The sequence below is a fragment of the Penicillium vulpinum genome (assembly GCF_028829585.1).
Source record: "Penicillium vulpinum strain IBT 29486 chromosome Unknown utg000003l_segment0_segment0, whole genome shotgun sequence".
In the NCBI taxonomy this organism is placed as follows: Eukaryota; Fungi; Ascomycota; class Eurotiomycetes; order Eurotiales; family Aspergillaceae; genus Penicillium; species Penicillium vulpinum.
The window spans coordinates 3,664,908-3,689,279 of record NW_026643243.1 but is presented as its reverse complement, the minus strand read 5'-3'; the positions used below and the strand labels follow the sequence as shown (position 1 = coordinate 3,689,279).

Sequence of the window (24,372 nt, the reverse complement as noted above, 5' to 3'; positions counted from 1 at the left end):
TGAATCAAAGTGAAAAAGAAAAAGAAGCTCTGATGTAAGACCAAATTCTGTTGTTGACCTTCCCAAGATAATATGCAAGATCCGAGGGTCGTTAAACCTGAAGGAGAGTCCGATGTCAACAAACACAGTTAACAATAGCGGGGACGGGGAAAGCCATCCGACGGCTTTGACACTATCGTCATTTCCTGTCGTTGGTATAGTCCAGAGAACACAAATTCCGGCTGCAAGGAGATAATACAAAAGATCAAGAAGCCTGAAAAAGGAAGTATGCAAGGCACGAGGGGAAAAAAGAAAAAAAACCAAGTGAGACCGTGGGCAAAGGGAGGCACATTTTGATAACTAACCTTAAGCTGATGAATCCGATCTGCCTGAATAGTTCCTTTTCTTGTATCCAATATTTCCCTAATGACTCTGAGACCCTTTTCCGAACAGAGATGATTCCGCTAGATTCTGGATCGAAGAGGTTGTCTTTAGCCGAGACAATAAAGCGAACGATTGAATTTCAATATCCAGTATCCAGTATCCAGTTGTCCAGCAGAGAATATAGCCTGTCGCAAGTACAAAAAGCTCGAATAGAATCCTTTTTTTTTTTTTTCGTGAACGTTGGAGGTTCAACTGAGACCGCGGAGCAAACGGGATCTACAGAGATATGGCGCAAACGCAGTCGGCCAAATAACACTTTCGGTCCCTTAGATCCACCAGATCGGGGGGGGGTTTTTCGTATATAAAAAGCCGAAAATCCAGGGTTCCAGGTAAGGCGAAAAAAAAAAGAGAATTAAATATTAGCGTATAATTCCAAAACGTAGCGAACGTGGTTCTCGTTGCAGGTCGAGCGTAGCGAACGTGGTGAGCGAATGTGTGACTAAGAAGTCATAATAAATTTCAAAGGGGGAAGTGGGATGCAAGGAAGATGGGACCAGAAGGGTTAAAAGCAACGATTGAGGATTATATGGATTATTATTAGGAGTACAATTTACGACCTAAGCTGTGTAGGGCCCTGTGGGGTGGTTTTTTTTTTGTTTTTTTTTTCTTTTCTTCCTTTTTCTTGTTTTGATTTAATGTTGTAAGAATTCATAATTATTTATAAAACCCATTTTAAATCCTTAAAGTAGACTAATAAGACTAGTGGGAAATCCGTGGGGGATGCACAGAGGGGGGAAACTTGGCATAGGGTATTATTACATAGTACTGTACTACTTATAGAGATATACCTATATACATTTTTATATAACATATAGCATATAACATATAAACACTGTCACACAGTTCTATAAATCTCGAGTCTCATAAAACCACTAGGGCGGAGTAGGCATATACAAACGAGCCACTTTTGCCGGAAGCCACTAGAAGCCAACTTATGCTTTCCGAGATGTCCGACCAGTCAGATCCACATCTTTTCTTAGATGAAGATATCATAATCTTTACAAACTTTACAAACCAAGTATCAGAGGAATATTGAGGTTCTCGGCATAACCACCATGGCCTGCGCTAGAGAAAAAGTGGGGAAATCCTGTGGAAGAGAGAAGAAAAATTCATTTATAAGTCTGCAGAATAGGAATGGCCTTATAAAATTCAGCCCGATGGTTACCTTTGTGCGCTGTGATGGGTTTGTTTTCCCCGGTGACTTGACCAGCATAGCCACTTTGTTTTCCAAAAGGGGCGTAGAGTACTGTAACCCTGGCCATGTCGACAAGGTCAAGGTCCGTCCAATCAGGGATTGTGACTATAACGAGAACTCTCTCCGAAGGGCTCCTCTCTTACTATATCCCTACCAATCAGAAAGCTTGAGTGTTTTTTTTTTTTGAACTTGGTATAATTAGCTCTACCTTCAGCTTCGGGTACATTTCTACTCAAATCCGGGAAACCTTTATAATCCTTTTTTGTTAATCAACTTTTTTTTCCTTTTCCTTACAGTATATCTCCCTGATGTTGACCCTTTGTCAGCATCTCCTTACGCCGACCCTTGGGTGCCGAAGTGGAAAACGAGACCCTTTTCCCTTTCTCCAGACTCCACTACGGATCTCCTACAGCATAGGGTCACGATCGTACATCTCGTGTCGTCATGCCGGTCGGTATGATAATTCACATTTGACTTTGACACGAGGGCTGCATGTATGATGTGTACTGGCGAAAGTAAGTCCCCAGATATTCCCCTATCAAGTAAAGTCTCAAACCTTTTGTATTGAAACTATTAAGCTTACTATATCATTATTATATCATCTGACCCGAACGTAAATACGAATAGAATAGAATGGAAAAGCTAAGGTTTTCTAGACTATGAGTGTACTAACTGTACTAGCCATACTAGTAATACTAGTAATACTAGCCATACTATACTAACCCTAACCAAACACGACGGTCTAAGTTTAGCACACCTTGCATCTTTTTCAGGTGACTCGGTGGCCTGACTATGCAAGGGTCCCAACCTGTGATTGGTTCTCTTTGACCCTCTCTAGACCCAATCGGGTATCACTTCTGACCGTGCCTCGACGTAACGGGACCGTTTCATTATCTGAGCACTCGGGCACTCCGCACTGTCACCTTATAAATTTTTAGTGATATCTTTATGTTTACTGACTCATTATTATAATATGACCATGTCCGAAGATTTGGAATTTTATTCAAAGCGCATATGTGTACATGTACTACATGTACGGAGTACTCCGTACTCCGTACGCAATTCCTATCCCAACAGCTCCCGGGCCACGGGCTCCCTAGACCCTGTTGATCTGTACAAATCACCAATGCGCAGGATATCGTTATTGTTCTACAGGATAATTTCCCGATGCAGCGCGTCAAGGTCTGCAGTTCCGTAAGAACGTCAACCATGTTATTGTTACAGACGCAGATGCAAATGCAGATGCAGATGTAGGCGCAGAGGGAAATGTTCAAAATAGAATCCAAATTGTCCGTAAGGTGTTTCTTATTGATTAAAGCTTCTTCATGATATCATAGATACAAGGGGAATATTCGGAGGCATTAGAAGAAGTTTATTTCTTAATGCAGACGTTGTTGGCTTCTACGGAGGATATTAAAATATATATCCACATATTTAGTTACATATATGTACCTACTTATACATATAAAAATACAGTAAAAATACGCTAAACCAACCGGAGGCTTTAACGGTTCAGATGCAGAACTCCTATCTATTTCGTGCAGCTCCAGCCACGATGTGCGTAGGGAAAGGGATCAAACACAAAAAAGGGGCCACGGGGGATAAAAAGTATTTGTCTGAGCGCGTTTCCTATCGATAAGATGAACTCCGCGATTTTGCCACGTTCGAAAACATCCCGAGGTACAATTGTGGACATGAAAATTTTAGTATAACCAAAATAGCCTCAACACTCAACGGGTAATGGGGCTCATCGGAACCATACAATAGAACGACGGTGGAGCGCGCCATGATCAGCAATCTGCCCACGGCTTCAAGATCAGCGATCGCGTCCAAAACGGGTGTCAAAACGGGTTCCAAAACGGGGTTCTTCAGATATCTTCAGGTTCCAATTAATATGGAGATTATTGTTTGATACCTTCCTTCTTTCCTTGCGATTCGTTACAGGTTGATGATGTTCCCTACATGTACGGATCCTCCGTACGGAGTACTCCGTATATCCAATGTAAATGTTCCGTATTCCTCTCCCAACCACTCCCAACCACTCCCAACCACCGAATATCAACCCAAACAGAGTAAGGAGCAACTCATCCAAGGGACCAATCTATATCAAAGTCCTACATTACCCCTTAAGAAATCCCAAACCGCCAGATAATCTTATTGGTTTGTAAGGGAATTTCCCCCCAATTGGCGTTTGTACCTTTGATCGGCCAATCTTCGGGAGGAACGTGAAGTCCCCACAAAACACCAAATAGGAAAAAGAAACGCGAATAAGAAAAATCCATTAAAAAACCAGTAATCACATCTTCCAACTAGTGTTTCAAGCCAATAATTTTCATATCAAGGGATCCTCATCCTTCCAAGCTTCCAAAAAAGCGGATCACCGTATCCCTCAGGGCTTCGGACCTGCAACCTTGTTTGAAGCCTGCTCCGTCAATACGCGACATTACTATTGGCGAGGGTTCCATATATCCATTACATTGTGGTGAGCGTCCACTAGGGCTTCCGGTTCCTACCCATGCTGTATGCAGGTACAATACTTTTTTTTTCATCTTTTATGTTTTATCATTTTGTCTATTGGCAAAAACCCCGTGCCGTTAATTATTGATTTAAAAATATTACGTGCACGACGTGCTATGCTTTGCATCCACGTTCAACCTTGGTCCCCTTGTCTGTATACGGAAGGGTTGCAGGGTTGGCTTGGCCAACGTACCCTTTCTAGGTACTAACCATTTAGAATATGCAGGTACAAGTGAACTATTGCCTGCGTGTCTACTCATCCGTCAATATTATGTACGTGATCTCGCCACTCGTGCCTGTATGTGTCTGTGTGCCTGGCTTGCGTGTGTGGGGGCGAACAGTGCATACCGAGCACGGGTTGAGGAGGATTATTGGATTATTGGGTAGGGATTTTTTTTTGTCTTCGTTGTCAATCCCTTCCGAGGGAGAAGTTCAAGGAGAAAAAGATAAGGCTCAGTGAAGACCTTGCTGCATGGTAGGATGGGATTGGTACGCGGGTCATGGGGAAACGAATACTCGGAGTGAAACATCGTCAGAGACACTGACGGCTCTCCCTCTCTCTCTATCTTTTTTGCCCTGGGTCACCACCCTTACATCTTTATCTCAGCTTCTCCTGGTTCTGTTCACGAAGGGGGAGCAGGCAACGATCCTTGATTTTTTGGGACTCGTCGATGAGAGTTGGAAGATCACTGGCTTAATCTTGTTCTTGGTCTGCACCACAACCCGGAGGAATGTGAGGCGGACCCGCTTTGTGTCTTGGGCGTGATTTAGCTGATCACCTACGTCTGCCTGTTCGGAGAAGAGCGAAAGGTCGGTGTCGGGTATATTTACTCTGAGTGAAGAGAAGGGATCCAGATCTCGATGTTAGGGTCGTATATCGTGCTTGGTGTTGGACGATAGAGCGGGAGCAGGTGTCACCGTCTGTCTATTCATGATGAATGGCTGACCAAAAATCACGAATCACGACTGGGTATCAACTGCATGTCTTCGATGCCTGTGCTTTTTTTTCCGCCCCCCTGCAACAAAGACCCTCTCTCATTAAGCAGGCTCATTCGTCGATGATCCTTCTAGCGGGATATGTGAGCTCCTTATGATTAGCTCCGTCCTCGCTGGCCACTCACGAGTAGGGAATCATATAGCTGTGGAAACCGTCGGTGCTAGCTCCTTTCTTGGCTCTTAAGGATCAAGTGGTCAGTAGAAGAGACTCCGTATGTTATACAACATACGGAGCACGATCGCCCGCGCTTCCAGGGTATGAACGCTAATATGGTTTGGTGCCTTCCTTTCAAAGTCCTTAGTGACTATGTCACGATAGATGAAAAACAAGGTTAACAGTTTCAGCCACGGGGCGAATAGTTAACAGCGATGGCGCACTGTTCCGACTGGACGGTAGCGCTAATGCTGTCAGCGGCACTCCGTATTTGCCCGCACTGTCCTCCGTCCGGCAGTAGCCTTGATAATGAAACACCAGTGGATGAGAAACAAGATGGTCGGGTCGGATCGACTTGCGGTCAAAACTGACAGCGGGGAATCGGGGTCTCCTTTGATATCGGGATTTGTCACGCTCACTCTTTTGCGCTTGTGCAGGGAAAGAAAGAGAGGATAATGGACATCGCCATATGGCAGGATCGTCTATGCTTCTTTCCGCAGTATCTGAATCGAAACCAGTCATCTCGAGCTCAATGTTTCAGTGTGGAGAGAAGGAAATGGGTCGCTAAGCTTGTCTCATCACTTTCGTGGGGGCTTTTTTGTTGCAGAATGTCTTCAACATGACCAGGGAGGAAACCACGCAACTCTAACCATGCTGATCTTGTACCCACTTAGGTCGTTCTCCGTTGCATTCAGGTTCGCTGTGTGTAGGATAATCATATATTCGGAGTACCTGCGGCGCTTTAAATGTGTATCTTAGCTCTCGTGGGTTTGACGCGAGATCCCGTGCCCATTGAATTTTGCTTTTTTTCGGTTATCTTTCCCCTGTACCAAAATATTTAGACAAAACAATGTCGATACTAGACTTTTTTTTTAGCAGTCTAGAAATGACCTATCTTGTAACGTAGCTATTTGGGTGTATCAGGGGCTGCTGACAGATCTCCATGACGATTTGATTCGGATAAAAAAAGACTTGGGCGGAATCTGGGATCGGATAGTATTGGAGATAAGATCATAGCATTTTGGTATACGCGATAGTGTATATGTCTGCTGAATGGGAAATGATAATACATCGAATTGGTTTCAACGATAGTTTTCAATTAAAAAAAGGGGCTGGTATTAATTGTAGTTGTACTTTGTAGAATATTGTTGTATGTCGGTTATGTTGTAGGGTACTACTCGTGCCTACATATATATCACCACACCACGATGAAAAAAAAAATTACTCGACTATGTATTTGACTACATCAAAAAAGATACAATGCTTTGTACTCCGTATATGTATTGATAATCATTAAAAATCGATCAAACCGAGCCCCCAATCAAGTTCATAGATCGAAACGATCGAAGTCAAAGTACGGTTTCAAGTTGATGGAACCCTGATTTTCCACACCTGTACTTTGTACTCCGTAGTGAACCTATAAAACACAATATATTTTCCAAGTTTCATCGACAAAGTTATCTCAATGTTTCAACCCAAACTCTAAGTAGAAAAAAAACATTCACAGTCGTATGTTGTACTCCGTACGGCTCTATAATATACTCAGTGCTAGTACTAGTTGTATATCGCTAAAATATCTGAAGGTGGATCAGCGTAAAAGCCCAAAAACCTGCCAATCAGAGCAGCAGAAAATATATTTCACTCTCGGGACGTCGGGACCCATCCCCTTCCGACAATATCCTTTTACTAGCACTTAGCATTCTGGCATACGGAGCACAGAGTACCGAATCAGGTTTGCCGGTGATAGCTCCAGTTAACCGCTCCTCTTTGGTCACATGTCGGACCCTACCCCATCCGGTTATGTCGGGTCCGATAATCAGATTTATGACTTAGTAACGTGTGCACAGTAATGTAATAGCTTTCCACTTTTTTGCATTTCCAATGGATCATTTTTATGTACATATTATTGTCCCATTATGGAGTAACAAAAAGTTTTGCCTGTTGCCAAGCTAGGCAACAACCATTTTGGTCAGTGTTTGCCGGTGTCCCGAGGTCCAAAGCCCGGCTGCGCTTATAAAATCATTACTAACCCTTGCTAACGTTAATCTATATTGGTAGCGACATTTCTATGGTACATTATGTATAATCTACCATATACATAGTACATAGTCTTTTGGAATATAGTAGTTTTACTCCATTGACGTGTATCCACTGGATTAGACAAAATGCGCAAAAGTTAAAAAAAGACCTAAGAATAGTAATCCGTCGCACTAAACCTTGGAAGCATCCATATAGAATCGGTTAAAATAAACTTATCTACCCTAGACCAGAACATGGCGGAAATTGAAACGGTACAGTAGCAGTGCGACCGAACAAACCTAAGCCTAACCTAAGTAAAACAAAACACACCAAGACAAGAAAAAATACCCCCAAAAAATCAAGCTAACCCACAGTAAGACCCTCGGAGTATAGCCGAGTCGGGGGCAAAATCGGGGGGAGATAATAGACCCTGAAAAGCGGTCCACGAGGTTGATCAAGCAGCCAGCCACTGAGAGCGTTGCGCTGGCTCGCCAAGCCCTATCTTCCGTATAAGCGGTAGAAGAGTAGTACATAGTATATTATATCTCTTAGGGCTGTCTCACTCTTTAGTTCGCACTAAGCATTTAGCATCAAGCATACTATATTGCCCTACGTAAGAAAAAAGAGCTATTATTAGCGAGTGGAAACTTTATTGTGTGACTGCTACTGAAATTCGACACGGACTGCGTCATGCAGCGAGCGGGATGATTTGCCGGAATACGGATCGTGGACGTGGGGATTTATTGCATATTGCTTAGTATTTGACCGTTGGGTCGTTCAGCTGTTCGACCAGAATGACGGGCCGTTGGCCGTTTAGCCGGGTTGCTTTGTGGATCAGAGTGACCGGTGAATACTCGCTGTCGTTATGTACGTGGCTTACGATTTGATGCAACGGTGGTAGTTTGTTGCCCAATGAGTTGAACGTACGCCGGCGATCTAAGAAGGAGGCTGAAACATTATTTATTAGTTCATGGATCGATTAGGGTTATTTGTTAACACCTTGCTGTGCTTGGGAGCATATGACCAAAAGCAGGCATTCCATTCTGACCTGTCAACGATAAGAATAGGATTGGTACCTACTTGGAGAGCTAAGATGATGCCGTGCATCCAGAGCATATGACCAAAAAGCAGCCACTGAATTCTGACATGCGGTGATAATAATAGCCTTGGTACCTATGTGGAAAGCTGATATGAGACACGATGATCACAACCGCACGCGGCAGAACAAAGCTGGAACACAGAGCAGTGACCCACAGACTTCTGGAAAGAGAATATCCCTAAACAGCGAAGCAATATTGTACCCACTAAACATACTCTTTGGGATGCTTTGCCCCGAATAGCGAAAGAAAGGAAGAGTGGCGAGACAGGATGATGAGGCAATCCCTCGGAATCCTCTAGAAGATAGAAGCGCTCTCCTGGACGCTGCGGTCATAGCAGACGGGGAAAAGCTTGGACCAGAATGCATACAGTTCCGGTCTGTCATCCTGCACCTCGACCAGCCATTTGGCGAATGCAAACTCGGTTTGGAAGGGGTTCGGGCTTCGATAAGGAACGACCTGATCCATGTTAGAGCAGGGCCAGGCCTAGATATGTCTAATCAAGACCACGGCGATATGTAACTCACCTCTGAATATCGTTGCAGAGCTTCATGATACTTCTCCGACAGACCAAGCCTTCGAAGAGTCGGCATGCGAATACCCTTTGCCGCGATGCTGTATGCCTGATTGAGATTTTCTCGTTCGGCAAATGAGGACTCTCCGATCACGACACCACCTGGTAGCTTCTTGTACTGATGGGCATGAGCAACCTCGATAAGGCGGGTGAGCATGTCGGCTTCCCAGTTCTCGAAAAGAGGATGGTGGAATTCTTTGATGTGTCGCTGGAGCAGCCACAGTTCACGCTTCAGACGGATTGTATTGGCATGCAGCTTTGCGAGCCTTCGTTCGATGTGCTTGTTGAGAGTTTGCAGGGCATAGTGAGTGGCGTCAAAGGACTGTACTGACTGTCAGTATCAACAGAGCGTTTCATAGATCAACGTTTCCTCGATGTGCCAATACCTGAAAACTACCTTCATCCCACGGATCTTCTACGACACGGCGAGAGTCCGACACACGACGCACATGGTCATTTCCGCGAGAAACGGAGCGAGACACTTGTCGGACGGAGGCGCGATCCCTCTTGGAGTTCATAGTTGGGATGGAATCGGAAATGAATGGAAGAATCTGTTATACAATGAGCGAATTCGAGATTTGATTACTCGGTTGGATTTATATAAGAGATGATGGAAGATAAAAGTGACGATGACATGTTGAAAATTCACAGATATCGTGATGTGGTGATGTGGTGATGCGTGAAGTGAGGCGGCCGAGGAGGAAGGTACGAAGAAGACTCGTAGTTGCTCCGAAGTATCTCAATTGATGTGTAATACCTAGCTAGTATCATAGGTGTATACAAAGCTATTACCGGCATCATGATTCCATGGGAATCGTAACAAGAATGTGTTCACAGCTTGCTGCCCGTAGACTTGCCAAATTCAATCACCAATTTTCCGAACTGCGTGCCATTCTTCATCTCTTCGAACAGCCCGTCAATTGCGGACAGGTCATCTAGCTCAGTCTGCAGAACCCGCGACACTACAGGGCGGATCTTCTTCTCATTGACGAACTCAATCATCTCCTTGAACTCCTTTCGGGAGCCCATCGTGGAACCGCGGACGTCGATGTTCTTGAGGACAGCAGACATTGTAAATGGCATCTTAGGAGACACAGTCATTCCATAGATAGAGAGGACACCGCCGGCCTGGAAATGTGAGTATTTTCATCTGTAATTGAACGAATATTCCATTGTTGCACTCACCTTTAGCAATTTAACAGATTTCTCAATGGAGTCACCACCGGCACCATCAATAATGGCATCGAAGTTCCTCTTTCCAGCTGGGAGCATACCCAACAGCTTCTTTTCCCACCCCTCTTCCTTATAGCTAACACCGCCGGCTGCACCTAGCTCAACAGCCTTCTGGATCTTCTCCTCGCTCGAGCTTGTCACAAAGACATGCGCACCTCTGGCAACAGCAAACCGCAGCACCATCAGAGCGACACCGCCACCAATTCCAGTAACCAATACAGCAGCACCATCCCCAGAGTTCTTCTCACCAGCCTTGGTAACAAGAGCTCTCCAGCCTGTCAAGCCTGTCAGGGGCAGAGCTGCAGCCTCGGCATCAGAGAGATGCTCAGGGGCCTCCTCGACCTCGGAGTATTCGATAGTAAGATATTCCTGCAACGTCCCATTGTTCAAAAGCTTGGTGCCTCCCATAATTCGGTATCCGGCGGGGTCTTCTGGGCCATCTAGTGAATCCTTCCAGCCAGCACCGGGGCTCAGGATCACCCGCTTGCCTTGCCATTGTTCTGGGCTGGGGACATTCGGGCCAGCACCGACGACGGTACCGACTCCATCTGCGAGCAGGGGCACATCGAATGTCAAGCCAGGGTAGAGGTGTTGGCGAAGGAAGAGGTCGCGGTGATTGAGCGCCGCAGCTGTTAGTTTTATCAATAGCTCACCCCCTTGCGGGGAAGGTTTGGGCAAGGTGCGTAGGGAGAGCGGATAGTAGACCTGCCCTGGCTTGCCGGGCTTGCCGTCGATTGGGGATATGTAAATTGCTTTGGACATTTTGAATGTGCTAGATGAAGATACTAATATAAATTGAGCTTTGATGGAAGTTAGGGCGCCCGTGATGGTCGTGCGGGGATGCTTAAATGCTTATCAATACTGTAATCAATAGCCGAGGCCCCGGGGTTTCCAAGGTTCTTAATTGCACCTCTGGGGCCGAATGTCCGGCACCACATGTTGAACTGTTGAAGGGGATTGGAAAGCAGTATTTATATATACTGGATCTAACTCAGAATGCAAAGCTCGAATTGAAACAAACTGCAACTAAAAGCAACCAGATTCATAGTATGTAGCTATGTTCGTCGAACGGTAGAATGTAAAGTGTGTTTTCGGGTTAGCTGCTGTTTCATACATTGTGTATGCACCGGATTTTAGGTCGCGCGACATGGTTTCAGGACCTCAGTCCCCCAGTTACCAAGGCACCGAGGCCCTCAGCGCCCTGGGGGTTCTGATGGGGAACACTAGGACAAGAAACGATTACTGGGACACCTTAAGAAAGTCTAGAGTACTATCGTTATATAAAGGTGATTCTCTTAACAATTTCTTTTCTCTCTTTCCTCTATTTCTCCTTTTATATTTATGATCTCAATTCAATATGTCATCCTTTTACAACAGAGGTGTCACGATTCTATACAGCTCTCAGTTCCTTCTACCAAAGCCTCCTTTGGGTGGAACCGTAATCAGCACCAGAAATTCGAGGTTGAGGGCCAGGCGTCCGGGCATACACAGAGGGATACATCTCTTTTTTTCTGAGGGAATGCACAGGGAACTGTTTTGCTAACGCTCCTATGTGCTCAGGGGCAAAGAGACCCGCGGATTTCAGAGTTTCCGGGTAGATATGGGCGCCGTGGCTCAATAAGATTTCCATGATGCCGCTTTGCCGATGAATAATTGCTAGGCCGATAGCACTCTCGCAGAGGGTTGGTAAGTCACTATCCAATCCATGTGCCAGGAGAAGGGTGACGACTGCGTCTTGACCAAATTCAATTGCTTTCACGACAGCCTCTTCTTGATCAAAGCCTTTATCCAATAGCATCTGGCAAATCTCCACGTCACCAACCTTTCCTGCAAGCCTTAAAAGATTGGACCGACAATTCTCAGCTCCGTATTTGGCGAGTAGCATTTCTACCGGTTTCTTGTTGTTTTGTAAAACAGCCTCACGTAAATGTTCATCATCGATATCGGCACTGTGGGCCAAAAGCACCTTGATAACCTCCTCATGGCCTTTCTCAATTGCTAGGTGCAAAGGGGTCTTCCACAGAGTGGGGTACGGGAACCCCGTTTTGAGGTTAATGTCGGAGCCGTTGTTAAGCAGAAATTTCACAAGAGTCAAATGGCCGTATGTGGCTGCCACTGATAGTGCTGTTGCTTCGTGCCCTTTCCCTCCATATGGATTTATAGGCTTCCTAGGGACATGCCGTTCAATATACTTGTGGTTGATATCTGCTCCATAGCCAAGGATCATCGATACCAACGCCATATCACCGGATACAGCGGCAAATGGAAGAGATGAAGAAGCATAGTTGCTGGGGCTTAGACAAGAGGATAAAAAACATTCGACCATCTGCGTTTGTCCTCTTAATGCAGCCTCTTTGATAGGAGTCAAGGTGAATGTGTCGTCGCCATCTATAGGAAATTTCCACGCGCTTAGAAGGACCTTGACAACAGAGAGACACCCGTTTTTCGCCGCTCGATGCATAGGAGTTTGACCTAGGCTATTCTTGAGATCTGGTTCTGAGCCCACACTCAGAAGATATGCGACAAGCGCCGAATGCCCATGTTCCGCGGCATACAGTATCGGGTGCTCTAAATGACACGAACATGGGACCTGTTGTCCAAATCTGTCTAGCACGTGTTCTTTGTCATGGACGGGTCGGCCTTTCACAATATACCCCTCTTTGATGAACTGAGCTACCGCAGTGATAGATCCTAACTTAGCTGCCCGAAGGATACCATCCCCGTTCTGATGGCAAAGGTTGTATCGATACAACGTGGGCTTTAGCAGACGATAGAAGTGGTAGTTGGCTTGTATCAGCGCGTTGAGATCATTTTGTGATTGTGATTGCTGCGCAATTAGGAGCAATAATTCGTTTGAAACAGTTGAAATTGACATTTCGAATGAAGACTCGGGAGGCGGTTGTCTGGGGGGATGAGCTCGAAGACAATTTGTCCTCTGCTTGAGATGGAGTGACAGATGCTAAGGAGATAATCAATAATATTGCGCGGGTTGGGGCCTTTGAGGGAAACATACGGGCGCAATGGGATATTATTCTAAGGCTGCCCAGGTGGCTAGCTTACAATGACTAATCTACATAGAGTAGATCTATACCTAGCTCCGGGAATATATATTATAACTTTGAACGGCAAACCGACATGGCTCTATGAGGAAGAGACTATCATCTCACTCGCGTGATGGCACGACTAGAACTAATTATTACAGCGAGAACAGCCCTTTCTGCTATCGAGCACTACACAAGATGCGGTTGGCAATGAAATATCAAGAATATTTGAGGGCACCTTTGAGTAGCACCTTTCGTGACTACCGCATTTGGCCCTTTTCATGGCCAAACACCGGTATTGCAATCAAATCGTATCAAAATCAACGATTAAGCATTATCTGACGACTCAGCTGCGCAGCTTATCAAACACAACGACTCAGCGAACGCACTATATAAACGTACCACGGCACCCTTTGGTCTTTTTTCCTCTTCACACTTTCATCCTGTTCACTACCTGACTCCGAGAAAACTCAAAAAAAAACCGTTTTAATCTTCTCCATCAATCCTCATCCTTCTCATCTACCATGACTCCAGTCAATGCTGTCGTCAAGTCTCGCGCTGCCCCTCGTGCTTCCCCTCGCAAGCGCCAGGCTGCTAGCTCCAGCTTCAAAGACGAAGAGATGATGCTCCTCTGGAAGGTGTTCAAGCTGACTGACAAAGAAGTAATATCATCCCATCTCGGTTTGAATGATTGATGCCTCATACTCAATTCACATTGCTTATAGATCAGCATCGCAGCTCTAGCTCAGGAGCTCAACCTTACCGTGGGTGCCTGTCGCATGCGCTGGCTCCGCCTGAAAGCCAAACTTGAGGGCTTCGATAAGACAAGCGGAAAGGAGACTGACGCCAATGTTGCTGCCGCTACCGTCACTACCGCCACCGTTGCTACCGCCGCCGTCGCTGGTCCAGCCGATCCTGAGACCACCATGGAGGATATTGACGACTGCAAGGATACTAAGGAGGCTGAGGAGAGTGAGGATGCCGAGGCTGTCAAGAATGAAGAGGATGCGGAGTAAGCACCTCAATGACTTGTTTTTTGTGTCTCTGTTTGTGGAGCGTCCTGAGGAGACGTTACTTTTTTGATTGTACTTTGTTCTCCCATACCACAACAAGACCTTCTATGAATATTGAAAATGAAATGAACATTCCAAACAACTTCAGTGAAGATAAAACGAAAGTAAAGGGTGTGATGTGAAACTTCTTTTCCCATAACCTTGGAGGTATGCGATATCGCAATAACGCTTGGTGACATTGGCCTAATTCGCTTGGGATCTCGTAATCTATCAGGTATAATGTAGGTTGCTTGGTAGCGTATACTTAATGGATAGAGTAATATGGAACACCTGTCATGAGAGCAAGTAAAAATTCGAGGCAAGCTAACTGATGCCATGCCATACTCGAGGATAGCACGTGGTGACCATCCATGCACTACCAGAAGCGACCACCAAAACTGTGGCATCCTGGATGAAGATATTGAGCACATAAATGGGTGGGCTTACACCTCGACCATAAAGCAGAGGCTACAATAATGCCAAAGGAAGTATCGGATTTGTAGCGTTCATCATACCATATGATTTCTTTTGTTGATCTAGATTGAAGGAGTGTCGCAATAAATCAAGACCGTTATTTAGACACACGAAAAAGGAGAATAGGGAGGGAGTTTTTCTCGACCTCTGACACGGAACTGAGAGTCATTCTAACAAACATCCCCATATCTCAGATTGATGCCTCAAAACCCAAAGAGAACACAGACCAGAAAAAAGAAAAGCAGCAAGGGAAAACAACAACAATCACCCATCTATTGAAGCTAAACACAGCACATCTTGTTTAGTCCCTCCCGCACACCCAGCCAAGACCACACTCAAATCTCGGACGACAACGGTGATGATAAATACAAAATGTCTCATCCACATCCCTGTCGTTATCAGGCATGGCCTGAATAGAGTTATCGGACCCAGAGTCATCGTCATAATAGTAGCCAGAGTCATCGGCATGGTACCCATCGAGAAGACAGCTACAACGCTGGACGTTAGGCGCGGGAGATGTATGCCTAGAAGACACTGGCTTTGGGGGAGGCACCTGCTTGGGAGGAGAAGCAGACCGTCTGCAAGTGCATTTTGGGTCTGATTTGACACGCGAGCTGTGACGTGACGGAGTTGGCGTTGATATCGGCACCGGCGAAGGCGCAGGCATCGAAGCTCGGCAGGCCTCCGGGTGACTTTCGCACCAGGATGCCTTGCGACACTGATGGGTTTGGAACATTGGACCAGAGCGTGGCGGCGCTGTCGCGAATGTCGCACGCGGGGAGCTGTACCTCTGGCTTGGCATGGCAGGTGTGCTGGCAGGGCGTGCGTGGGATTCACATTGGCATTTCTCCACCTGCAGATGGTGCTCTGGTTCGCGGGTTGGGAAGAAGCGATGGCCGTGGCGGCGTCTTCTGGGCGGTTCGTAGTCTGAAAAATCGTTGCTGTTCGGCGTGGTGGGATGTGTGTTGTTGGACCGACGCTCCTGTCTTGAGTGACGACCACCATAGCGGTTTGTGGCTGATTCAAAGCTAGAGTGTTCACTGCTGCTCGGCGTGATAGGGCGCGTTGCGCGCGAGTGGCGTTCACACCGATTGTTGCAGGAGCAAGTGGCTTTCTCCTGTCCAGAGGACCCGGACTCGCGTTTGATGGCATGGCATCCTCCGCAGCATGTCATGACTGCCTCACAACCAGAGGAGTCAGCCTTGCTTGGGGACGGGGAGCGTGTTCCATGGGAATGAACCTCGCATTCATTGCCGCAGGAGCAAGGTGCCGTTTCTGGGCTGGGAGATGGCGACGGGCATCGGCTGTGGGCACAAGTTTCCCCCTCAGGCACGTAGCGAACTAGCCTGATTCGGCTGCTTCGAGAGTGTCGTTTGTCCATTGGCTCGCCGGCGAAGTACCAGTCGAATCCTGTATTGTTGGATTTAGATCTGCCGCTGATTCTGGACCGCCTCATGTTCTTTGATCACAGGCGACGAGAGCTTGAATACCGGAAGACAAGAGAGAGAAATTGACCTTTGTTGTGCAAGAAAGCTTATAGTTCATAGAGACCTGACCGGATTGCCTTGGAACGAAAGAACCGTGAAGAGGGAATTGCCGGAAAGGGGACGTCACTTTTATAGAGTCTTGATAACATCTATGAAGCCCTAAGACTGAGCCCATCATATCAATTTGGACCGAGACATTCATTGTGTCGTTTCATTTTGTGTCTGTGTTACTCATAGAGCGAGCAGATCTTAGAAAGCATTGTAGGTGTATAATGAAGCATCAAAGGGACAAATAGGGTGGAGTAGAGGTCTACAAAGGGCGACACAATGATCCAGCCCTATTGACAGGCACAACGGATAATGGGATTCTTAATCCAACCGGATTCCAGCCCGAATTTAAAGAGGCATAAGACCGTTGAATCTTTTTAAGACAGGACATGTTTGCCCAGCATTGCGAAGGTTGGGTAAAAAAGGGATAGTATATGCATTTCTGCCCCTTCTATTGCATTTTGTGGAACCTTCAAACGTTCTCCTTTGTATTCTTTCTTAGACAAAGCCCAATCCAATCCCTAACTTGTCAACTGCTTTCAAGCAGTTGAACTCCCAATCAAAAGATGAGCGTGGCCTTTGTGGGGAATACAGATCTATCCTGTTGCTTCCACATCTTTCTGCTTGCGTCAAGCCACCTAACTGGATACGTATTTGCTATCTATAGTCTTTTTGGTAAGGAAAAAGAAAGAAATCAGGCTTAAAACCAACCTTGATTATTTGGGGAATCTATTCTCATCTTTCATATGATGTCTTTTCTGTTTGCTAGACAGGATTGGGCAGAATAATGTCAAATAAGGTACAAGGTACATTGGGCAGAGTATGAAGACACAGTGTTGTGCGTGTATCGGATACCTGGTCTTGGCGGTATGTAATTGTGATTCCGCCAAATACGCTATATTCTCCACTATTAGGCGGCAAATCACGCGACCACTAGCAATCCTGTACCCGGTATTTACAACAAGGCACGCGTATTGCCACGGCCACCGCTTAAAATCATTTTTGCTCCAGGAAACTTCCCAAGCGAAATCGAAACTCGATCTCCTCTTTCTCGACCTTGTTAGTCTGGCGCTCGCATATCTGCATTTACCTCTCTTACAGCTCTCCACTTCTTCGATTGACTAGCTCCTAGCTGTCATCCTCCAACTCAACCCAATTTTCCAATCTCGTGTCTTGCGACCTATCCATTCGCATCACACATTCATTTGCAAGCCCGCCACAGGTTTCGCGATAACTATCTCAGAATCGGTTTTTACGTGGGGGATCAACATCCGACCATACAAGCCTCTTTACCACAATGCCTACACCACTTCCATCGAGTTTCGCTTCGGCCGCTGCCGGCAACACCCAGGACCCCAGCCGGAGGGGGGACGGTTCGACTAGCGGAGAATGGTATGCATGCAGACACTGTTTCACCTTTTCAAAACCCCTCCACTAGCTGTTCTTTAACAGAGTCGGTCCAAGATCGTTGCTTACTGCTGTGACCGCCAATGTTTTGAGCTTCAGATATCCGATGCTAACTTTTCGATGTCTACCAGGTCTCGAAACCGCATGAATGGAGCTACGCAGACCTTCCGCCGCCCTTCTGTTGCTACCACCCCCTCCCAACACCGGGATAGTAGCCAGCCTGCATCTGCTTCGACACCCACGGCCGGCGGCGCGTATATCCCCCCACACCTGAGCTCAAATACTTCCAGCATTGCACGGAATGGGGACGCCCGGTACTCCAAGGATCAACTTCTAGAGCTGTATAAATTGCAGCGGGAGGAAGGTGCTTTGAGTAAGAACGTGGAGGAATACTTCGTGGCCGACTGGGATCCCCACACTGTGTCTGCTCCTGTGAATGGAGCGTGGGGGAAGCGGGACGACCACAAGAACAACTCTGCGGGGCCCGAGATTTGTTGGGATCACGGCGGCCAGGTCGAGCCCCTCGGAATCACGGGTATGACAGAGGACGAGAGAGAGGTTCGTGTTGTGTTGTATTTTTTGGGTTTGGGTGAGTGTTCTTACTAAAAAGCTTAATAGATGTTCGCCGCTTCTGTCAATTCTCCTCTGAAGCCACCCCCAACAAACGCCGCGAAGGAAAACGTCATCCCGGGAACTGGAGGTCGCAAGTCTTCGATCTCCTATCCTCAGGGCCATATCAATACCTACACCACCTCCTCCCCAACCGCCGGTCGCCCGGGTCCCCGACGCCGGGAAACGGGAGAATCGACTGGCAACCCCATGTCTCCTACCGGTTCTAACTCCCGATTTTTCCGCGATGAGGCCAATACTTCTACCCCTCCTCCAGCCCTGTTGCGTCGCAAAACAGATTTCCGAGAACCTAACCCGAAGGTGGATGAGAAGGCCAAGGATAGCAGGGAGGAGCCTGCCTCTCCCTTTGGCTCTCTAAAGCGCAGCTCCACCAATCCTATCAATACGGGCGTCGGTGGACCGAACTCTCCCTGGAGTTCCGCCTCCCATAACGCCAATTTCTCTCCGATGGGTGCCTTTGGTGCTTTCTCTCTTGGTTCCGGTTCCGCCTCCGGCACTCCCACGACCGAAAAAAAACCGGGATACGGAAGTCTCCGCGGAGAAAGCAGGTTCAAAGGTTTGCTGTCTAAGGATAGCTCTGAAGATATTGCCGGCTCCGCTAAGGAAAAGCCCATGGGTAACCTTGAACGTCTTGCTGAAAACGACAGTGATGGGCGTTCACAGTCGCCTTGGGGAGATTCCGTCAAGACTCGTGTCAACCGAAGCGAAACTAATCCGTTCGACGAGCCTCGTAGTGGCAGCGCCGCTCTTGGCGGGTCTCAGGATGTTGAAGGTCCCCCTCAACCTGATCTCGGATTTGGCGCATTCGGCATGACCTCGAGCATTCCTGGATTCCGGGAGTTGATGCAAAGCCAGGAGAACTCGCGGAACCCAACTCCCAGCCTGCTCCAGGGTCACGAGCCAACCAGTCCGACCAACACTAATCCTTACCAGAGCCCTCATGGTGACCGCCACGGCGAACGTGTGGAACCCGAAGATGTCGACACTGACGGATCGGATATCCAGCAGGCCCAGCATCCCGGAGTCAGCGGACTTCGGGACCCCTCCAACCCCTTCGGCTCGATGAGACGGGTTGGATCAGGAATCGATCTTCCTACCGTGGATCGTAGCCAGAACTCCAGTGTCAATGCCAACCGCACTTTCTCTGGTTTGGGTGGTTTGGGTGGTCTGTCTTCCCTGGGTGGAGCCTCGACTTGGTCATCTGGTGCTGCTGTCGGCACGCCCACTCGTGAGCGGTCTGCATTTGGTGGTGGTTTCGGTGACCCCATCTTTGGTACTATGGGCGATCTTCAGTCTCCTAGCTTGTCAACCCTCGGCGGAGGCGGTCTATTTAGCCCCCACGCCGGTATGACTGGCACTGGAAGCATCGGCCGATCAAGTAAACTCGGTGCTCTCTTTTCTTCCATGCAGGACGAGCAAGGAAGGCCCGACTCTGTGGGCCTAGATGGACTTGACCCCTCGCAAGGCGACAAGGCGGGTCAGGTAAGCCATCCTGGCTCAACGCCTGCTTCGCAAACCCCCGTCTCGGCCGTTGGCTCTATTCCCAACCTGGCTGGTCATGATATTCCTTCCAGTCAAACTCCTGGTGCAGGCATCCCCGCTTCTCAGCAGCGTACCATGGTTATGCCGGATAGGATGCGTTGGATCTATCGGGATCCGCAAGGCAACATCCAAGGCCCGTGGACTGGGCTTGAGATGCATGATTGGTTCAAGGCGGGCTTCTTCAGCCCAGACCTGCAAATCAAGAAACTTGAGGACACTGAATTTGAGCCGCTAGCTCAGCTAGTGAGGCGCATTGGGAACTCTCGCGAGCCGTTCCTTGTGCCCCAGATTGGCCTTCCTCATGGCCCAGAACCCACTGTTGCCCAGTGGACCAACACGACCGCCGGATCTGCTCAGCCCCCCTTCCCAGGTAGTTTCCCAAGCTTTGGCACTACCTTGACTGCCGAGCAGCAAAATGCGCTTGAACGACGCAAGCAGGAAGAGCAGTACTTAATGGCTCGACAGAAGGAGCACTTGGCTCAGCAGCAGGCCATTATGAAACAGATGGCTCCTCCTGGTGCTCCCTCATCTTCCATGAACCCTCCACTACAACACCAGTCTAGTGCACACAGCCTTCAAAGCCAGCCTAGCTTCTCAAGCATCACTTCGCCCGTTGGCTACCAGCCATCCCCGATCCAGGCTCCCATGCAGCAGCAGTCCCAAGGCGTCCCTGGATTCTTCGATGGTGTTGCACCGAGACAGGGCGGTTTGAACGTGGGACCTGGAATGCTGGGAACAGATTTCGGCAGCCAGGATCAACTTCCCGCTCTACTTGATCGCTTGAACGTCGGCCGCCAGGATCCATTTGCGTTTGGCAGTGCTGGTTCATTCTCTGGCCGCCAGCCCGATAACTTCCTGCAGTCTCAGCAAGTTAATCAAATGCTTCAGGATCGTGCTCACCTTCAGCAGGAACAGGAAGACTTTGATAAGGCCCATGAAGACGATCCATTTGATCAACACGCTCGCGAGGAGCGTCTTCGCCAGTTCCATGCTCTTCGGGCCCAGGAGGGCGAGATGGGCATGCGTACGGCCGAAGGCCTCCCTACCCACCCTGCCGCTGTCTCTCAGCAACTTGAAGCAGAGGTTGCGGCCGAGATGGAGGAGGCAGCTCAACAGCTGACCGACTCAGTGACTGGCACCGAGACTCTTACTCTTTCCCAGCAAGTTCACAAGGCTGCTTCTGCTCAACGCCAGCAGCAACAGCAGCAGCAGCAGCAGCAGGAACATGACCATATCCATGGCCCTACTGAATCAGTCTGGGGAAGCAAGGTTGACCATGCCATGCCCCAACCTTTCCCTCCCCCACCCTCCGCGTCGCCTCTCCCTGCACCTACAGCCCAACGTAACCGCCAAAACGTCGCCGAGTCTCTGGCCACCGGGTCCCGCTCCCAGACCCAGACTCCTGACGCTGCACCTACCTCTGTCGCACCATGGGCCAAGGAGGCAAATGACTTGCCCAAGGGTCCCTCTCTCAAGGAAATCCAGGAAGCCGAGGCTCGTACTGCCGCCCAACGCGAGGAAGTCGCCGCTGCGGCACGCCGTGCCCAATTCCTTGCGGAACAAGAGCGTCTTAGCCAAGCCCAGGCACAGGCAGCCCCTGGCCTTCCCTCGTCGGCCAACTGGGCTAGCACTGGATCTCCGGCCACCCCTGCCTCGGCTGGCTCCCCTTGGGCTACCAAGACCCAGCCCGCACCCACCGCCACTACCGCTAAGAAGACTCTCGCACAGATCCAGAAGGAGGAGGAGGCCCGCAAGAACCGCGCGGCTGCTGCTGCTGCCGCTGCTATGGCCGCGACCCCAAGCCCTCCCGTTCCCTCGTCCGTCGGCAAGCGTTATGCCGATCTTGCTAGCAAGGGCCCTGCTCCCGCCTCCCCCGTTGGCCAGGGCTCTAGTGCCTGGACCACCGTTGGTGCTAGCGGCAAGGTCAAGGGTGTGCCAACTGCGCCGCCCCTAGGACCCCGCACAGCCAGTGGAACTGTCCCGATCTCGCCCCTTATTGCTAAGCCCCGCCCCGCGACTACAACCACCACCCGTACTGTGACAAGCGGCAGCACCTCCCAGTCCAACCCTAACCAGGCCGTTGAGGAGTTCACCAAGTGGGCTACTCTGGCCCTGAGCAAGGGGTTGAACAGCAGCATCAATGGTGAGTTCTGTTCTCTTTAATTGATTCAAATGGTCTCCGTACTAACATCACATCTCTAGTTGACGATTTCGTCCAGCAATTGCTCTTCCTGCCCGCCGACGCTGAGATTATCTCTGACTCCGTCTATGCCAACTCCCAGACTCTGGACGGCCGCCGCTTTGCGGAGGAATTTATCCGTCGCCGTAAGCTTGCCGATAAGGGCATTGTCGACCCCGTCTCACCCAGTGCTTTCGGTGAGCAGAAGAACGGCGGTGGCTGGAGCGAGGTTGCCAAGAAGGGCTCTGCTGCTACTGTTGCGGCTGCTGCTCAGCGTGAGGAAGAGGCTGCCAGCTCTGCGTTCAAGGTTGTCGCTCCCCGCAAGAAGGGCAAGCGCTAATGGTATGCATAAGCTTTTTTGTCTGAGGGATTTTCTCCCAGCCTTGCTAGCTACCTGAGCTAGATCTGTTGTTTCTATTTATGTGAGATACCTGTCATGTTCGTTGCGTGCCTTCGCCGTGCCTGTGTATTAGCATCATACTCCCAGTAGCATTGGTATCGGTTCTGAATTGTGCATGTTTTTGGAAGCACGTAGAGTCACCTGTCTTGTAGCAATATCTGTAGCCTACAAGCATATGAAGCTAGTTCAGCACTGTTCCGGTGGCCTGGCATTTTAAAGGGTAACTTTACAAGTCCAAGTTACCTTCTAGAATCTATCGTCTTTCTCAATTCGAAGTAAAATCAAACTCTAAATACCTGAATGTATATGTGTGTCGCCTTTCATTCAGAATTAAAATCCATCCGATTGCCCTCCGCCATATATCACATCTAATGCGATTTGGGTTCATTCTTCAAATTCGGCCCCCAATAGCTTACATAAGACGACCGACCAGTTGACAGCCACAATGTTGCATGGATGTCTTGCGCTAGTGGAATCGCCTTTAATTTGACGTGTTATTTGAAGGCTAGGACTAGGCTCCCATATGTCGATCGCCCATCAACGTCAGCTATGATTTCGTTACTGCAATTATCAAACGAGTTGTTACTCCTGATAAGTACGAAATTGACATACGGCGAGGACCTCTCACACCTACTACAGGTGAACCATCGCCTATACACCCTTCTTCTTCCCCGTCTCTACCAACAAAATGTGAAGACTTCGAGATGCCAGGGCTTGCTCAAATGTGCTGCTGATGGGAATGAAAGAGGCGTACGTCATTTTCTCTACTGGGGAGCCTATGTGGATGTCCAATCTATGTTCTCGCGTCGGGGGCAAAGAGCGTGGAGCCTACCTGGGGCTTGGCTTGGTGTCTTACCGTATATGCTACAAACATCAAGACGGACACCCTTGGGGGTGGCTGTGGGTGCTGGACATGATGCTATAGTAGCGCTACTCCTGAATCACGGAGCTAAGTTAGACGACAGCGAGGAACAACAAAAGTGGTCGCAATTAGACTATCCCGCGGTCAGTGCTCTTCTTGCGGGCCATGAGAGTACCCTCGCCCTACTTCTGGAATGGGGGGCTCAGACAGAAGGGCCTAACCTCTTATTCGGAGGGTTGATCAATTGTGCAGTGGCTTCCGGTCAAATGCCAATGCTGAAGCTTCTCATCAAATTCGGCGTTGATCTAAACATCGAAGTCAACGGAGTATATCCGTTGAATTGGGCAGTGCGCAGAATACCAAACTATGCATCTATGGTGGAGGTGCTCCTTGACAATGGAGCGGACATTGCCTTGGTCGACGATGACAAAGGACATTTACTACGTGAAGCAATTGGCTACGGAACCATCGAAACACTCCATTTGCTCCTGAAGCGTGGAGTCAGCTATCATGAGAGCCTGTTCAATTTTGCTATAAACAAATGTACTGTCGAGACAGTTCGCCTGCTTCTAGATTATGGAGCTCGGATTGAGTTTGAATCCGTAGTGTGCGCTGTACGATCTAGGAATTGCGACATACTTGAACTGCTTATCGATCACGGATTCGATCTGAATGGGAGGGATTCCAATGGGTGCACTATTTTGCACCGCGCTGTGTGCCGGGAACCTCCGTTCAAAACAAGGACAATATGCGGCCTTTCTGCGAATTCAAGGGTTTCTTTATTTCCAAAGCGATCTAGTCCACTGCATGTCGCAGCGTATTGTCGGCGCAGAAGAGATGAGCGCAGCACTACAGAAGAAATCGTGAAGTGTCTCATCCGACGTGGCGCGGATGTGAATGCTAGGGCTAGGCAGAGGCAAACACCACTTTACTGGGCTTGGAAGTATGCCTCACCTGCTGTACAGCAGCTACTGTTAGAAAATGGGGCTGATTGGACTGATATGCTGACGATATACTGAGGACGGAGACTGAAAATCGTGTA

General features: G+C 48.4%; 8 protein-coding genes across 8 annotated transcripts; 4 read left to right on the top strand and 4 right to left on the bottom strand.

Moving 5' to 3' along the window:
* Positions 1–8,698: 8,698 nt before the first annotated feature.
* Positions 8,699–9,493, bottom strand: N7479_006440 (uncharacterized protein; the record flags this gene model as incomplete). Its single annotated transcript, XM_057254134.1, has 3 exons — positions 8,699–8,860; positions 8,929–9,297; positions 9,362–9,493. 3 exons carry the CDS (start codon positions 9,491–9,493, stop codon positions 8,699–8,701), a joined length of 663 nt encoding a protein of 220 aa, XP_057107996.1.
* A 313-nt stretch (positions 9,494–9,806) lies between these two features.
* Positions 9,807–10,970, bottom strand: N7479_006439 (putative alcohol dehydrogenase; the record flags this gene model as incomplete). The annotated part of the gene is made up of 2 exons (XM_057254133.1): positions 9,807–10,103; positions 10,161–10,970. 2 exons carry the CDS (start codon positions 10,968–10,970, stop codon positions 9,807–9,809), a joined length of 1,107 nt encoding a protein of 368 aa, XP_057107995.1.
* A 649-nt stretch (positions 10,971–11,619) lies between these two features.
* Positions 11,620–13,083, bottom strand: N7479_006438 (ankyrin repeat domain-containing protein; the record flags this gene model as incomplete). The annotated part of the gene is made up of 1 exon (XM_057254132.1): positions 11,620–13,083. The coding sequence occupies one exon, from the start codon at positions 13,081–13,083 to the stop codon at positions 11,620–11,622; it is 1,464 nt and encodes a 487-aa protein (XP_057107994.1).
* Positions 13,084–13,773: 690 nt separating this feature from the next.
* N7479_006437 (uncharacterized protein) lies at positions 13,774–14,265 on the top strand (the record flags this gene model as incomplete). The annotated part of the gene is made up of 2 exons (XM_057254131.1): positions 13,774–13,911; positions 13,975–14,265. The coding sequence occupies 2 exons, from the start codon at positions 13,774–13,776 to the stop codon at positions 14,263–14,265; spliced, it is 429 nt and encodes a 142-aa protein (XP_057107993.1).
* Positions 14,266–15,076: 811 nt separating this feature from the next.
* N7479_006436 (uncharacterized protein) lies at positions 15,077–16,231 on the bottom strand (the record flags this gene model as incomplete). Its single annotated transcript, XM_057254130.1, has 1 exon — positions 15,077–16,231. The coding sequence occupies one exon, from the start codon at positions 16,229–16,231 to the stop codon at positions 15,077–15,079; it is 1,155 nt and encodes a 384-aa protein (XP_057107992.1).
* Positions 16,232–17,097: 866 nt separating this feature from the next.
* On the top strand, positions 17,098–17,435 carry N7479_006435 (uncharacterized protein; the record flags this gene model as incomplete). Its single annotated transcript, XM_057254129.1, is given in 2 exon segments — positions 17,098–17,130; positions 17,145–17,435. The coding sequence occupies 2 exon segments, from the start codon at positions 17,098–17,100 to the stop codon at positions 17,433–17,435; spliced, it is 324 nt and encodes a 107-aa protein (XP_057107991.1).
* A 74-nt stretch (positions 17,436–17,509) lies between these two features.
* Positions 17,510–22,408, top strand: N7479_006434 (GYF domain-containing protein; the record flags this gene model as incomplete). The annotated part of the gene is made up of 4 exons (XM_057254128.1): positions 17,510–17,702; positions 17,849–18,275; positions 18,336–22,032; positions 22,092–22,408. The coding sequence occupies exons 1-4, from the start codon at positions 17,608–17,610 to the stop codon at positions 22,406–22,408; spliced, it is 4,536 nt and encodes a 1,511-aa protein (XP_057107990.1). The 5' UTR covers positions 17,510–17,607.
* Positions 22,409–23,329: 921 nt separating this feature from the next.
* N7479_006433 (ankyrin repeat domain-containing protein) lies at positions 23,330–24,349 on the top strand (the record flags this gene model as incomplete). Its single annotated transcript, XM_057254127.1, has 1 exon — positions 23,330–24,349. One exon carries the CDS (start codon positions 23,330–23,332, stop codon positions 24,347–24,349), a length of 1,020 nt encoding a protein of 339 aa, XP_057107989.1.
* Between the last annotated feature and the right edge of the window lie 23 nt (positions 24,350–24,372).